Source organism: Episyrphus balteatus, chromosome 2 (assembly GCF_945859705.1).
Source record: "Episyrphus balteatus chromosome 2, idEpiBalt1.1, whole genome shotgun sequence".
In the NCBI taxonomy this organism is placed as follows: domain Eukaryota; kingdom Metazoa; phylum Arthropoda; class Insecta; order Diptera; family Syrphidae; genus Episyrphus; species Episyrphus balteatus.
In genome coordinates, this window is record NC_079135.1 from 62,454,477 (window position 1) to 62,470,878 (window position 16,402).

The following is a 16,402-nucleotide window of genomic DNA, read 5'->3' on the forward strand; positions in this document are numbered from 1 at the left end:
TAGAAGATGTACAATAAAACAATGGAACCTTTTTTATTTCATAGGTATTCCAATGAGTTTAATCAGTTTCATAAGTTTTAAATTCTAGTCACAAAACTAATATTAATTTTTTTATCCAAGAACTAACAACGAAACCCAAACAAATCCAAAAACGGATATCTTTAACACTAATTCAATTTGATATATGAGTGAAACATCTAGAACCCAATGCAAAGCTGTCATATGAACAACAAATTCTTATCTGATTATTTGGCTTAGACGTTAAAAAAAAACCGTAGTGAGCAAGTACATATGAAACTTATTTTGTTTTATTAAACAAAAAACTATACATTTTTAGAGAGTACATAATATACATAAATAATTTAAACCTGTCACTTTTTTCCATTTTGTTCATTTTAATTCAGCAGTGGAAATTTAAGTACTGAACAAACTTACATACATACTTATTTGCTCTGTGGCATAACAAATACAGATAATTTATTATTAAAATAACGTTACCATTTGCGCATTTTTTATAAAATCTAAAACGGATTCTTTTTTTATTAATTCCTTTCATCAATCTAAGGGAAATGTTTAGGAGATTACTTAAATTTAAAGGAGAACTCCTTTCACTGTTTAGTTTATTAGGAACTTATAGAAAATTTCTTTATTTATAAGAGTTCGTACTCGATGCTTTGTATCACCACATATCCCTTCTCTATAACGTGACTTTTATAGGCTATTGATTATGTCGAAAAAAACAGGGCAATAAGGAACTAAGACGGTTCACGGGTTTTTATTGCAGGAATCGTTCAATGGGTTATAAAAGAAAATAAAACCGCGGAGTGCTATTAAATGAGAGGGTGGAAACTGAAGATAGGGGTGCAAAAGCCCTCTTTTTGGTTTTTTCAATATATCTCGGCACATGTCCACTTTTTGTCAAAAATAAACTAATGATGAGGTCTTGTAGTATTTACTGAGCACTATCTGATGGCATCCTTTCTTGTATAAAACAAAATTAAGCCTTGCTGAAAATATAAATCAATTGTGTGCTTTTAGTTCTAGTTGTATGGAGAACAAAATTTTAAAATGCGCTTTTCACGAAATGAGTTGGAATGGACTTGTGCTGTTTTTTCCCTGGACCCTTCAAATTTATTAAGAGAACTTTCCGGCATAGGCAGGGCGACCATTGCAGAAACGCTTAAATCATCGAGGTTAAGAAAATTTCAAATTGGAAGGGTAGGCTATCAGTAGGTACGAAATGTTGGTCAATAAAAGTCATTAACATTTACGGAGATACCATTAGACCTTTTGAAAAAAGATTGATAGTGTCTGAAAAACGATCCAAAGTATATGCGAAACTATGAATAATTCAGGAAAAAGAATCAGAAGGAACGCTGTGCCCCTTTGTACTTATCGAGTAAATGGTGAATTTAATTTCAAATTGAAGGTAATAACGTCTATTTTTGAAAACCAGAAGCCTTCCGAGCAAAAAGTTGGAAGTTTGGTCATACAGCCTATTTTAAGGTTAGGAGCGTTCTTAACTTCCAAAGTTCCCACAAGCTTGAGAGTGAAATGCCAAGGTTTGATCCAGCAGACCTCTAAATTTTGAAAGAAGACGTCATTTCCGTTATTTTAACATCATTTTACGTCTAAAAACAACAAAACATCATCCATCAGTTTTTACGTTTACCCCAGCGCCACCTGTCGTGACCTAGAAACCCCAGAAAACCTATTACTACTGCATAGGGTGATCGATAACGAATTTTAAATTAATAAAACAAAAAAGTAATTTTGATTAAGATATAAATTAAACAATACTGAAGCAGTATGGCAAACTGTGGATCTTGCGGAAAAATCTACGACTACATGATAGATTCCATTATGTGTAGTGGAAATTGCAGAAGAACTTTTCATGTTCTGTGTATTGGTGCCTCGTTTAGTAGCATCAAACTTTTTAATAAAATGAAATCGTTCTACTACTTTTGTGACAAATGTGATTCATTTTCTGATAACAATATTGTTCGTGACGTTCTGCAAAATATGAAGCAGTTAGAAAAATTAGAAAAACAATTATTATTTCTCTCTGACAAAATCGGAAATATAACTTCACCTTCACAACTACAAACCGAAAACACATTAAACTGTTCAATAAATATAACTCCTGTATCACAAAGTAGTACTGAAACACAACAAGATAATTTAACATCTTATCAGGAAATTGTTAACAATACACAATCATGCAACAGTGAAAATCAAGATAAAACTTCACCTGAGAAAATTGTCGCAGCGCCATTAAAAAGAAAAAGTGATACACTCGATCAAGAATCATCTTCGCTAATTCCATCTCCAAAGAAACTTGCCACACCAGTATCAGCACATTTAGAAACGCCCACGTTTTCTAAATCGCAACAAATTGTTGATGCATCAAATGCAATTACACCTCCACCTAAACCAAGATCTTCTATTGACGCTTCTGTACTAACAGGCAATTTAGATTGTGGAATTAGCTTAGCAAAAAACAATTCAACCGGACCTCTACCGCATTTAAATGTAATTTCCTCAACTTTGCCAAACCAAAATATACCTATGACTAATCAAACAAAATTTGTATCTCCTATTAAATCAGGGCTGAAAATAGTGGAGGGACAAAAAACTATATTTATTTCCAAATTGGACCCTAAAACGAATGATTTAGATATTAAAAATTATATACAAAATAAACTTGACATGATTCGATTTATGACTGTTGAAAAAATGATTCAGCGTAACTTCTCAAAATACTCATCTTTCAAAATAAAAGTACCTGATTCAATATTTTATATCCTAAATTCTTCGTCTTTCTTGCCTAATGGTATTATCATGAATGAATTTGAAAACAGATCCGCAAAGACACAGCACACAAATTTTCGACCACAACTGACAATGCGAAACCCTCGTCGAAGCAGCTTCAACAATTATTAATATATTATCAAAATGTCAACGGATTAAGGACAAAAACCAGTAAGGTTTATAAAAATATAAATAATATCCCCCATGACGTAATCGTGCTAACTGAGACATGGTTGAACTCTTCTTTTATTGACACTGAGTTTTTTGATAACACCTATCAAATTTTTCGACGTGATCGCCACATACTTAATGATTCAGCTACTGTTGGTGGAGGTTTATTAATTGTAGTAAAAACATCTCTCATATGTTCACTTGTTGACGATTTTTTTGAGTCCTCGCTGGAGTTGCTCTGCGTTAAAATAAAAATGTCTTTTGGATACATTTATGTGGTTGCAACTTATATTCCACCTAATTCTACCATCGAAATCTATGAAAATTTGCACAATTCCCTAGAGACGATATTTGAAAAGATTGATCCAACAGACGGAATCATAATTACTGGGGACTTTAATCTTCCCAAATTGGAATGGTGCCGTTCAACTTATGATAATATCTATTTCCCTACTAATGCTTCGAACACTAACGAATTCTGCTTGATAGATGGTATGGCATCTTTTGGCTTAAATCAGCTGAATGGAGTTAAAAATGAAAATGGAAGAATATTAGATCTTGTTTACTTCTCTGACGCAATGAATGCTGATGTCGCCGTTATCCCATGCGATTCAAAGCTTGTTCACGACGATCGCCACCACCCCGCCCTTACTATTTGTTTAAATTTATCTATATGTAATGTAGTTAATTTTTGTAAAAAACATATTGAATTTGATTTTAAAAAATGTAATTTTACTAATCTATTTAATTTACTACTCGAAATTAACTGGGATGTATTATTTTTAAATTTCAGTTTAGACGAAATGATTTTAAATTTTTATGAAATTATATTTGATTGTTTTTTGGATGCTATCCCACTGCGTGAATTAAAATCTTTAAATGGTAACCCACCGTGGTTTGATTCACATTTAAAAACATTAAAAAATAAGAGAAATAAGGCCTGGTTGAGATATAATCTTTCGAGAAGTGAAGAGACACTTAGAGTCTACCAAGAACTAAATGGACTTTGTGACCTATTCAGATTTTCTGTACTCAGAATTTATTTCAAAAACTGAATGCGAAATCAAAATTAACCCCCTTATGTTTTGGAGATACGTTAATAATAAACGTAAATCTGACGGTTATCCAGCTAGTATGAACTTTAAAAATTCTTCTAGCCATATCCCAGAGACTATATCTAATATGTTTGCTGATTATTTTAAAAGTGCCTTCGAAGATTTCTCTTCAACAAGCACTTCTTTTATCTCTCCTAACACACTAGAATATACACATCTTAATTCAATTAATTTTTCTGAGGCTGCTATACGTGAAAATATTTTAAAACTAGATGAATGTTTTAGTCCTGGTCCAGATGGTATACCATCATTTATGTTAAAAAAATGTGTGTCTTATATTTCTTATCCATTGTTTATTCTTTTCAACGAGTCTTTAAAATGTTGTAAATTCCCAAGTATTTGGAAATATTCTTATCTAGTACCAGTTCATAAAAAAGGCCCTATGAACTTAATAACAAATTATCGTCCTATAGCGAGACTTTCAGCTATTCCTAAACTGTTCGAGTCTCTTGTCTGTGAAATAATGTCTTTTAATTGTTCGTCTGTTATATGTGAAAATCAACATGGTTTCGTGAAGAAAAAATCAACGGTCACTAACTTATTACAGTTATCTACTTTTTGTTTGGATTCATTCGAAAATCATTCCCAAGTAGATTGCATCTTCACAGATTTTAGCAAAGCATTTGATAAATTAAGTCATAAAATACTTCTGAGTAAATTAAATAAAATTGGACTCAATGATCATTTTGTTATGTGGATTTTGTCTTACCTTAAAGATAGATATTAAAGTGTTATGTTTAGAAGAAACCGTTCTTGTCAATTTAAAGTTAATTCTGGTGTTCCTCAAGGGAGTCACCTTGGCCCTTTGTTGTTCATTTTATTTATAAATGATCTTTCATCTGTATTGAAACATTCAATGACATTAATCTATGCTGATGATGTAAAAATATTTAGAAAAATTAATTCCATTACGGACTGTGAACAACTACAAAATGATCTTAATACATTTTGGGAATGGTGCAACAACAATCGTTTAATTTTAAATATAGACAAGTGTAAGACAATGAGTTTTACACGCAAACGCAATTTAATTAATTATGACTATCGTTTAAACTCAACGCGTTTACATCGTGAATCTAGTTTTTCTGAACTCGGAATCGTATTAGACTCAAAATTAACATTTATTGACCACTTTAATTATATTATAAAGAAAGCTAATAAAATGCTTGGCTTTGTGAAAAGGTTTTCCCGTGATTTCCGTAATCCTTATGTAATTAAAATCCTTGGCTCAACTTTCCTTTAGGGTCGCACGAATTTTAATACGCGAATAATTTTATGTGAAAGATTAATGACTAAAAGTAATAAAAATAACAATTTTAAAGTTAGGAAACGTGTATTTATATTTTTAATTAATTTTTTAAAGTTCATTTTTTCATACAAATGCATGCAAATGACGACCGCGAAGAAAAAAAAATTTTTTTTGAAGTTACTTTTACATACCCAAACTTGTCCCCACCTCAAATCCTATAGTGTGTCCAAGCAGGGGGGTTGCAGGGGGGCAGCATGCCCCCCCATACGCATCTCAACTTTTATACGCCTCAAACTTCAAATTCTTCTTGGTCGTCATTTGCATACATTTTGTATGAAAAATTTAAATATTTATTTTTTAATCATACTTAGGGGTGTTTCCTAACCTTAATATTTTAAAGGTATTCTATTGAGACCCTAAGCTGACTGTAAAAAATAAAATCACAACTCTTTGCGTGCGACCCTAATGGAAAGTCGCCCCAAATCCTTTATGTTTCTTTTGTCAGACCAATTCTTGAATACGGGTGCGTTATATGGGCGCCATACTACTCTATACACATAAATAGAATTGAAAGTATACAGCGTAAATTTTTAAGATTTTCTCTTCGCTTTTTGCGATGGACAGATAGGGTTATTTTGCCTCCATACACTTCAAGACTTCAATTGTTAAACTTGCCATCTCTTTCTGGTCACAGAGAGTACTTGCAGTTCTGCTTCATAACAGGTGTCATAAATGGATCTATTTCATGTCCATCAATTCTCGATCGAATATGTTTCAATGTGAGTCAGACTAACTTAAGAAGGAATTTACCACTTCGAACTATTTTCAGCAGATCAAACTACGGCGCGAATAGTCCTCTTAATCAGTTAATTAAAAATTTTAATAAATTCTTTATTCTCATTGGTTCTACAAATGATAACTGTAAATCTGAAAGCTGTAGATGTAAATTTTTTGCTCTGAGTAGTTAAAATTTTGTTGTATTTAAGTTTAGTTTTAAGTATTTTTTTGTAATTTGTAACGTTAGTATTTAACGTATTAAATAAACAACAACAATCTTATTGATTCTTTAATTCCAATATTCATAACATTTGCAGCACACCTGCAATTTTTATAGTTTTTAAAATACTTTGTATAGATACAAAAAAAAAAAACTATCAACAAATGGCTTAAAAAACTTGTATGCCCGGAAGGTGCCTAGTGCTATCTCTGATTTGATACAAATAAATAACTAACACACACACAAAACAGGAATTTAACAAAAAAAAAAAGCGCTTCTAACATTATACCGATATCTCTTGATTCCACAGCTGCAAAACCCCTTTAACCAGCTCCCGATTCTCAAACTTCAATCCCAACACCCACAAGCAATAATAATAATAATCCTTCTCATAGTAGTTCAGAATCTGTCCCTAAACCGAAAACGATGTCTCCCGTCTTTTACCGGCTACATTGTTTAAGGATATAGTCGAACACTTAATATCAAATGGTCTAAAATAAGTAAGCTCGATAGCTTTGTTTCTTTAATAATTAGCAGCCCTTGGCCATCTAACACTTTAGTAAAAGAATTTATTGTCCCATCCAAACAGAAATCAATGAAGAAACCTAAAAATAATATAACTTCAAAAAACTTGGCAGGTTCTCCCTCTACTACCAAAACGTAAGAGGGCTTCGCAGTAAAACAACTCAAATTTATAATAACTCTCAAGCTTTTCCATATGACTTTTTCGCCTTCTCTGAAACATGGTTGAACGCTGCTATTTTAGATACAGAACTTTTCGACAAAGAGTTCTTAGTTTACAGGAAAGATTGTCATGTCGACGTTAAGAGCCCGGTTGGAGGTGGAGTTCTCATAGCTGTTCGAAATAATTTCTGTTCATCCCTTGTAACATTTCCCTTTGAACTTAACATTGAACTAATTTGCATTAAAATACTAGTAAAATCAAGACATCTATTTGTTTTAAATGTTTATATCCCACCCAAAACTTCCACTTCTACTTTTGCAGAATTTTCAATAGCACTAGATTTTGTTTTTGGAATTGCTGATCTAGACAGTTCAATTCTTTTATTAGGTGATTTTAACCTCCCTAATACAGACTGGGTCCCATCAGAAGACGAATTCTACTTTGAAGCTTCTTCGACTTCATCTCAACAGGAGCTTTATTTGTTGGACAATATTATCTCTACAGACTTACAGCAAGTTAGCTGTATCAAAAATTTTAGAATTCGAATACTCGATTTAGTTTTTTCATCTGACGCTGTTAATACGGTAGTGACAGAAGCTTCCACTGGCATATCTAACATAGACATTTACCACCCTCCCTTGAAATTTTTTTGGATTTGGGCGATCATTTACTTGAAAATAGTAATCCTCAAGACACTTCGTTTGCCTTTGATTGTTTTAAACAATTGTATAAGCGAAATAGTCCCACAAAAAAGATCAAAATATTCTAACGTTTCTCATCCTTGGTATACAAAAGAGCTAAAAATTCTTCGAAATAAGAGAAATAAAGCTTGGAAAAATTATGTAAGAACTATGTGCCTAAGTAATAAAGAAATTTATATGTCACTTTTTGAAGAGTTTAAAACCCTCTCTAATAACTTATATGCAGATTATCTTAGTTCTATGAAAAGTTGTCTCAAGCAAGATCCTAAATATTTTTGAAAATTTGTTAATATGATAAAGAAATCAGATGGCTATCCAGTTAATTTCAGTTATAAAAACAACATTTTAAAGAGTACTTCAGATATTTGCGATGCTTTTGCGACTAACTTCTGTCAATCTTTTATTGACATACCCGCCAATGTGGACGTAGATTACTTCCGTTATTTAGAAAATTGCCCACAAGTTACATTTAATAATTTTCAAATTGATACTTGTAAAGTATCCCATTTTCTTTCATTACTACATGAAGATTATTCTGTCGGACCAGACGGTATTCCTGCAGCAGTTTCGAAAAATTGTAAGTCAATTTTATCTCTTCCACTTAAACTTATTTTTGAATTATCTCTCAAGTTTCCTAGCATTTGGAAACAAGCGTTTATTGCTCCTGTTTTTAAAAAAGGAGATAAATCCAATATAGTCAATTACAGACCCATATCTAAGCTGTCTTGTATTCCAAAGCTTTTTGAGCAAGTTGTTTGCGATAGCTTGGCGTTCCACTGTAAAAGAATTATATGCATTCAACGGCATGGCTTTATGCAAAAACGATCGACGGTTACAAACTTGCTTACTTTTTTACATAAGTACTCAAATACGTTAGAAAGTGGACAGGAACTTGACTGTATCTATACGGACTATTCTAAGGCTTTTGACCAACTCTCCCATGACATTATCAAATTTAAATTAAAAACTCTAGGTTTCCCTTTAGGCTTCGTTAGTTGGATTCTTATCTTGAAAATAGATCTTATCAAGTGAAGTTCAGAGACGCTCTCTCAAAATCGTTCATCGCAAAATCAGGTGTTCCGCAAGGAAGTCATTTAGGACCTCTTCTTTTTATTCTAGCTATAAATGATGCCTCATTATGTATTCACCATAGCGAAATTCTCATTTTTGCAGATGGCATGAAAATTTATAAAAGTATCAAATCGGTTAATGATCGGAGGCTTCTGCAAGATGATATTAATCATTTTCTATATGGTGTAGTAAGAATAGCTTAGTTTTGAATCCAATAAAATGTCAGACAATGACTTTTTCCAAAAAACGTGCTCCTAGTTTGTATGAATATAAAATATCCCAACACAAATTACAGCGTGTTCAGAGCTTTAAAGACCTAGGGGTTAATTTTAGTTATAATCTTGATTTTTCCGACCATATCAACGTCATCGTGAATAAGGCCTTCTCTATGCTAGGTTTTGTGAAGCGTTGGTCAAAAGAATTTCAAGATCCTTATGTGACTCTTTCCCTCTACAATTGTTTAGTACGCCCCCACCTTGAGTACGCATCGCAAGTCTGGACTCCTTTTTACGAGATCTGATCCTTATAATCTTCCTCCCTATGAACATCGGATTAATCTCCTTCAGATTCAAACTTTGGCTCAAAGGAGGGTTAACAATGACATAATCTTCATTCACCAGTTAATCACAGGCGTAATTGATGCACCAAATTTACGTAATTCTGTTGGTTTTAACTATCGAGGGGGTGATTAAGCCTCCGATGCTTGGATTTAATGAATATTCCACCACACCGAACAAATTATGGCTTGCATGAACTTTTAACACGCATGTGTAAACTTCTAAATTTAAATTCAAACCTTTTTGATTTAAACTTTAGTAAAAATAGATTAAAAACTGTCTTAAAAACCAGTGTACCACGCTCATTAATGTTTGTGTTTATTTTTATGTCTTTTTTGTTGCGCAAGTAATTATTTTGTTTGTATTTCTTTAATTTTTGTTTTATCTAATATTGAATTCAATGTTTTTTTCTTAGTGTACGTTTTTTGTAGTTATTATTTGCTTACTAAAAAAAATTATTTCGTGATACAACATAAAATACTTATTGTTTGACACTCAATTTCTATATTTTGAATATTTTGAAATTTGGCCATTTTTTACCATTTTGACTAGAAAACCATATTGTCGACTTGAAGTGCAAATCTGCTAAATCCATCTGCAAATTCCAAATAAAAATGATTTCAAAAATTGATTAAAAATATGTACACAAAGCTTTCAAATCTTATCAACTTTTTAGCATTTTATGGTATGAAAAAAGGAATAAGTTTATGTTGTTTGGAATTAATTCAAACATTTATAATATATTTTTACCGATTTTTTTTTGTTTGTTACCGCATAACTTTGGACAGAGTGAATCAATTTTGATAATTCTTTTTGTATTGAAAAGCTAGTGGCTGCAGTGTGGTCCCATTTCAATTTCGTTCAGTTTAAGCCATAGGAACTATTAGAAAAACCATAAAACCCCGTTTTGAATCATGGAAGTCGGTTTTTTTTTTGATAAACGAGGCTATGTGCCTACATAGGATCTTCGGCGTAGATGCAGTGGTCCAATTGGGAGTATTTGGTTAGTATAGAACTAAATGTCATCAAAGGCAATTAGAAATAGCACAACTGATAATGGAAATCCCTGGAGGTGCCATTTTGTAGAGCATACGGTTCTGATAAACAGTTATTTGACTTGGCGCAGATTTTTCTATTTGACAAAAAACGACTTGACATACAGTGGTGGAAATATAATTAGAAACACGCTCTTTCTTTTCAAAATGTTTGTATGTTCTTAATATGAATAAAAAATATTAGAAATATTTTTTAACAGAGGTATTTGGAGAGCTTGATGTTTTACTAAGGATCTCCTCTTTATTGCACCTTCTTTTTCTAAAATATAAGGGGTTGGTGTGTCAGGAATATTGTTAAGGACGTTTTATTATTTTTTTTGGAACATGTGGCATTTTTCGAGGACTGCAACCGCATTAACCAACTAATAGAAATTAGTTGGTGATAGTCCTTATTATTAATTGTACTTTTAATTAATTGACCAAATTTGGCAAATGTAAATGCTAAAAATCAAAAACAGGATATTTCTTAGTAATTTTTCCTCAGTGTTTCTAATTATATTTCCACACAAAATTGGACTTTATTTTAGATTTTTTGCAATATTTTTCTTTTGTTGGATAAATTCTACATTTTTTTTTCTTAAAATGTTACAAGGATTATATCATCACTTGTGTTTGCTAAAAATTTATTTAATATTTTGTATTTATAGTAAGAAAAAAATAACATTTTGTAAACAAAGGAGGATGTTTCTAATTATTTTGCCACCACTGTAGTTGAAGATATTGGGGCATATTCCCCAAGTTTTAAATTTGATGTAGGATTTGACGAATACCGATTCTGTCAAAAGCCTTTTCAAAGTCTAAGGAGAAGATGGTCACATGGTTACAAGCCAATAGAGCTTTTGTGATGTAGTAGCCGATGTGAAGGCGTTGGAGCAGCCTTTGTTTTTTATGAAGGCAACTTGATTGGGGCAAGTAAGGTTTTTTGATTCTAGGAACCACATGAGTCTTTTGGCAATTACCTTTTCCAACACCTTAGAGGCGCAGAGAATGAAAGAGATTGGCCGATATCCATTCACATTGTTATTAGATTTGTTTGATTTTTGAAAAGGAAGAATTGTTGCAAGTTTCCAGTATGTTGTATGTTTAATTCGTTAGAGAAATTATAATCTTCAGAAGGGTTTGATCAAGTGTTGGAAAAGCAGTTACTTACATAAACCACTTAAGATTTCAGATAGGACGAAATATCTCGTAGTGATCTTGGATAAGAAATTTAACTGGGGTCCAAACATTCAAGAAAGATATAAGAAAGCCATGTTTGCACTCTACTCATGTAAATAGAATTCTTGGCAGAAATTGGGGACCAAATCCTAAAACAATCATGTAGATGTATACCACCATTGTCAGACCCATTCTAACTTATGGCAGCTTAGTCTGGTGGCAAGCTCTGGAGAAATCCTCGAACTTGAAAACCCTAACCAAAGTACAAAGAAAAGCATGCCTTAGTATTACGGGGGTGATGAGGACCATAGTATAGTAGTGTCTTCCAAGCCGAGATCTTGGCATTGAAATATGCCGCTAAACAAATATCCATGATGGCGATATCACCTGCTGACATCACCTAGCGGCAATAAAAGCGATATCGGCAATAAAAGTGATGTCTGCCACCTTGATCAAGGTAAAGCTTGTTTCTTTTTGTCGCAAACAACATAGGGTTCTTGGTATGCAGCATAATTCAAGACTCTGCTGGGTTCCCGGCCACAGTGATGTGTCCGGCAACGAAAAAGCGGATGAGCTTGCAAGAGAGGGCTCAGTACTTGATCCCTCTCTCATAGACCATAACATCAGAATCCCACAATGTGAAGTAAAACGAAACATTGCCAACAATATTTTTCAAAAAACCAATGAAAGAGGGAACCTTCAGAAACCTGTGGTAACACCAGGAAACTATGGACGAATTACGACAAGAAAAGATCCAATAAGATCTTACTTCTTAATAAACCCTCCCTAAGATCCCCTATAGGCGTCTTAACGGGGCTTAACCTACTTGGCTACCTTGACTACTTGGTCTAATTTTGAGGGAACTACTTCTTTAGTGAATTAGAAGAACTATGCGAACTCTCAGGCAACAGCATACTGCACTTTGTCAAGTCCTCCAAGTGGCTCGATCAATCATAGGTTTACACTTTTTTCATGAAGCTACAATACTTCAGGGTATTACAAGGGATCTACATTGATCTAAGTGTGACGGTAACAATAACAGTCAGCCCATATAACCTAATAAAACCTAGGGTACTTTTTTAAGCGTTTTTATGTTTTGTTTCTTCCTTATGAATATAGTGAATGTACAAACGACTTTACCAAATTCACTTTAGTTTCCATGTACATTGTACATGAAAACTAAGTTGTATTTGATAAAGTCGTTTGAGATATGGTTGTGGTGGTGTTATTTACGGTTGTGCTTACATTGTTTTTTCTGTTAATAATTGGTTCCGAATAGTGTTTTGAAGCATTTTTAATAGGCTTTAGCGCTTTGGTTTGGTCGTTGTTCGTATTTGTTGGTTGTGCAATTAAAGGTTGCTTATTTAAGGCAAGTTTCGTAGTCTCAGAAAATGAGTCTGGCGTAGAAGAGCTAAGATAGGGAATAACATATTTATTTCTGTTAATTCTCTTGGCCTTCATCATAGCGCATTTTTTTTAAATTTTAATTGTAAAAATTTCTTTTGATTTTTTTGTAAGCAGTTCATATTTTGGGAATAAGAGGCTTGAGCAAGTGAGCAGTAAGCACACTTTACACGAATGCATGGTTGAGGGACAAGTGGGGAAAGACTGAATGTATCGCATTTTGATTATTTGAATACATATTAAGTTTTTAAATATTTAAAACAAATTTTTTTGATGTTGATGTTGTTTCAATGGTAAATGGACGCGCGACAGAGTTATCCGCGTCAAAGTTATGAAAAACCGAATTCATGAAAAAACTTCGATTTTTCCATTTTCATTTGACGCGCATAACTCTGGTAATCATAAGCCCGTTACAATTTCGTTGTCATTTAAGAATTTTGATTATAGGAATAAAAAATTACCATCGGAAAACAAAGAGTTAATTGAACGTACTGATTCAATTGATCAGTATGTATTAAAAGCCTTAAAGCTTTAATGATATAATAACTTATATATATATGTAATATGTAAGTATATTGCTAATTATGAAGTACCTTTTCGATGTTATACTTTTCCAAAGCTTGTGTCGCACAATCAACAGCATCTTGTTGCATTTCTTCGCTCATATCAGCATTTTTAATGACAGCTTTGCGATCGGACATATTGCTCTAGTTTTTTTTTTTCTAAGCTGAAAAAAAAAAACAAAATAAAATAGAATAAAAATTACTTAACTCAATCAAAAATATGTATGTGTATATGTGTACAAACGAATATGTAGGTGTTTATTAGGGTGAACGTTATTTCCCAAAGTGATGTTTTCGGAAAAGACACCTCTAGTTTGGGCCGTAAATAAGGTGAATTAAGCAAAACAAATTTTGGAGGTCATTAACCCATGCCTTTAAGGTCATACTTTCTTCATACAAATTTGTAAAGGAAATTTGTAACTTTTATATTAATTTCTTTTTTGTTGATTGTGGTAGAAATATGGTTCACGCTATAAATTATTTTTATATTTTATTTCGATTTTTGAAATTATTAGCTGTTTTTGTAGTCTTTGCTTTTATGTTTTATTTTATTTTTTTTTCTTCTCAAAGTACACCACTACAATTTTTTTGACGCAGTTTTATTGGTTTGTAATTCTCTTAAAATACTGCATTCAAAAAGGTGTGTATAAATCAAAAATTTTAATACTTTAATAATTTTTGAAATTTTTGCCATTATTAAAATTGCTTCAGTAGAACATAAAACTCTTATGATCTACTATTTCCTCCTCCCAAATTAGGTTTAACTAGCCTGTTTTCACAATGAGATAATTTCGCAAATTAGGTCAGTTCAAATTTAATTTTTTTTTTATTTGACATTAGAAATGAGATAATTTGCGAAGCATATTTCTCTTTGGCCCCTATTACGGTTGTCTAATATCAATTGATAGATAAACGATAAACTATTCAACTGCTAGACATTTTGGTATTACGGTTGTCAATTGATAAATTTGTCCCTATTGTGAACATTGGTCAAAATATAATTGTGAATAGGCGCTATTTTTGTTTTGACGTTTCATTTCAAATTAATTAACATATTTCGCTGTTTTTGGCCTTGGTTTTTTAACTTTCGCATTGTTATTCCAAATTATAGGTGTTTTCATAAACGTCTGCCTAACTTAGGCCTGCGTTACACGTGTTCATAAAGTCAGATCTGCGATCGGACTAACTTAGTGCAACTGCAGTACTGCCTGTCATAAACGTCATTATGTCGTCAACGTCAGGCAGATTGCGCAGCCAAAATTTTATGGCTGCAGAACTCACGAAGAAGTTTATTTGGATCTTGATTCGATGTTTTATTGTTAATAAATACAACAGTCGGAAAAAGTATTTTGACAAAATGAACATTTTTCTAACTGATGAGATTAATCTGTAACGGTTAAACATAAAATAAGGAAGTTGACGGTTATTTATTAAGTATATTATGGTGAATCTCAAGATGGTAAATGTCAGTCATATAGTTGGTATTATGCTTCAGGCTGCATTTTTTGTGGAACTTAACATTGAAATTAGTGCATCTTTTGTTGCAAGTCATAGTTTCGGTGTGTCTGTTAAAAAATCTGTGGAGAACTGAATTTATCACGGGAAACTAAAAATTACCAAATATGAAAACACAAAAATATTATTATACAATTATACTATTCAAAATTTACCATAAATGGACAAAAAATGAAAAAAATGCACTAAAAAAATAGACGCATTTTGAAGAATTCACTTTAAAACGGGGATTGACTCCAAAAAGTCTGCATTTTGAAATGCCATTCTTTCATCAAAAACTTTGTTGGCAAAAGTACCCTTTAGTTTGAGCTCGAAGAAAACAGTTTTACCATGTTTATGGGAAGATAATACAGCACTTACCTCATAAAGCAAAAATTGAAAAAAAAATTGAATTCTCAAAGGGACATGTTGTTGTGCTTTTCGCTTCTGGAACAAACTTGACCAACATTTTACGGAGCTTCAACAGTTGCTATACGTTTCCCGGATCATTGAGATAGAAATTTGTGAGAATGTGGTCCATAAAACTTTGTTTTTGAATGAAAGAAGCATACCAAAATGTTCCTTTGAGAATTCAGTTTTTTTTTCAATTTTTGCTTTATGAGGTAAGTGCTGTATTATCTTCCCATAAACATGGTAAAACTGTTTTCTTCGAGCTCAAACTAAAGGGTACTTTTGCCAACAAATGTAAAAAAAAAATACATACTAATTAGGGTGGCTCAAAAAATATTTCTTTTTTTCATTTTTCAAAAAAATTAGAATTTAATGACACAGAAAATTTCTAAATCGTGTTCTTTGATACAATGGTTTAAATTGATTTTTTTTTTGTATTAGGGTGGCTCTATAAAATGTTATTTTCTAAAGTTGCTTGTGGAATTGGAAAAAATTGAACGTGGATGTTATTTAGACGAAAATATCGAAGAAAAAAAAACTTAAATTCCAAAGTTTTTTTAAATTATTGAAAAATTCACTGCAGAGAAAGTTTGTAAAACATGGTTTATGAAATATAATGTAAAATTTGGGTAGGTATTTTCACATTAGGGGGCTCAGAAAAATGGTGTATTTTACATTTTACTCTTGGAGTTCAACTAAAATCGCTTTAATTAATTTGATATTATAGTCGAGTCAAATTAGACATAAAATTTGTAAAATCTCGGAATCCAGGGAAAGTCGATGCATCTGAAAAACGAGTATAGGGCTGCATTATAAAAGGGTCAAATAAGAAAGTTAAAAAAAAAAATTTCACCGCTCTCGATTACAACAGTTTTTATGGACCGTTAACTGTCATTCCGTATGCAAGCGTCAATCGGAATTGCTGTCTCATTTTAGATTTTGATCAAACTTTGTAGGGAT

The 16,402-nt window shown here is 32.2% G+C and overlaps 1 protein-coding gene across 1 annotated transcript in view; it reads right to left on the reverse strand.

Annotated features, from left to right (window-relative positions):
- Positions 1–16,402, reverse strand: part of LOC129908244 (dynein light chain 1, cytoplasmic) — a 52,980-nt gene that overhangs the window by 16,187 nt on the left and 20,391 nt on the right. Inside the window, exon 2 of the mRNA XM_055984627.1 lies at positions 13,568–13,701. Within this exon, the coding sequence (XP_055840602.1) occupies positions 13,568–13,675 (108 nt within the window). The 5' untranslated portion in view covers positions 13,676–13,701. The remainder of the gene's footprint in view (positions 1–13,567; positions 13,702–16,402) is intronic.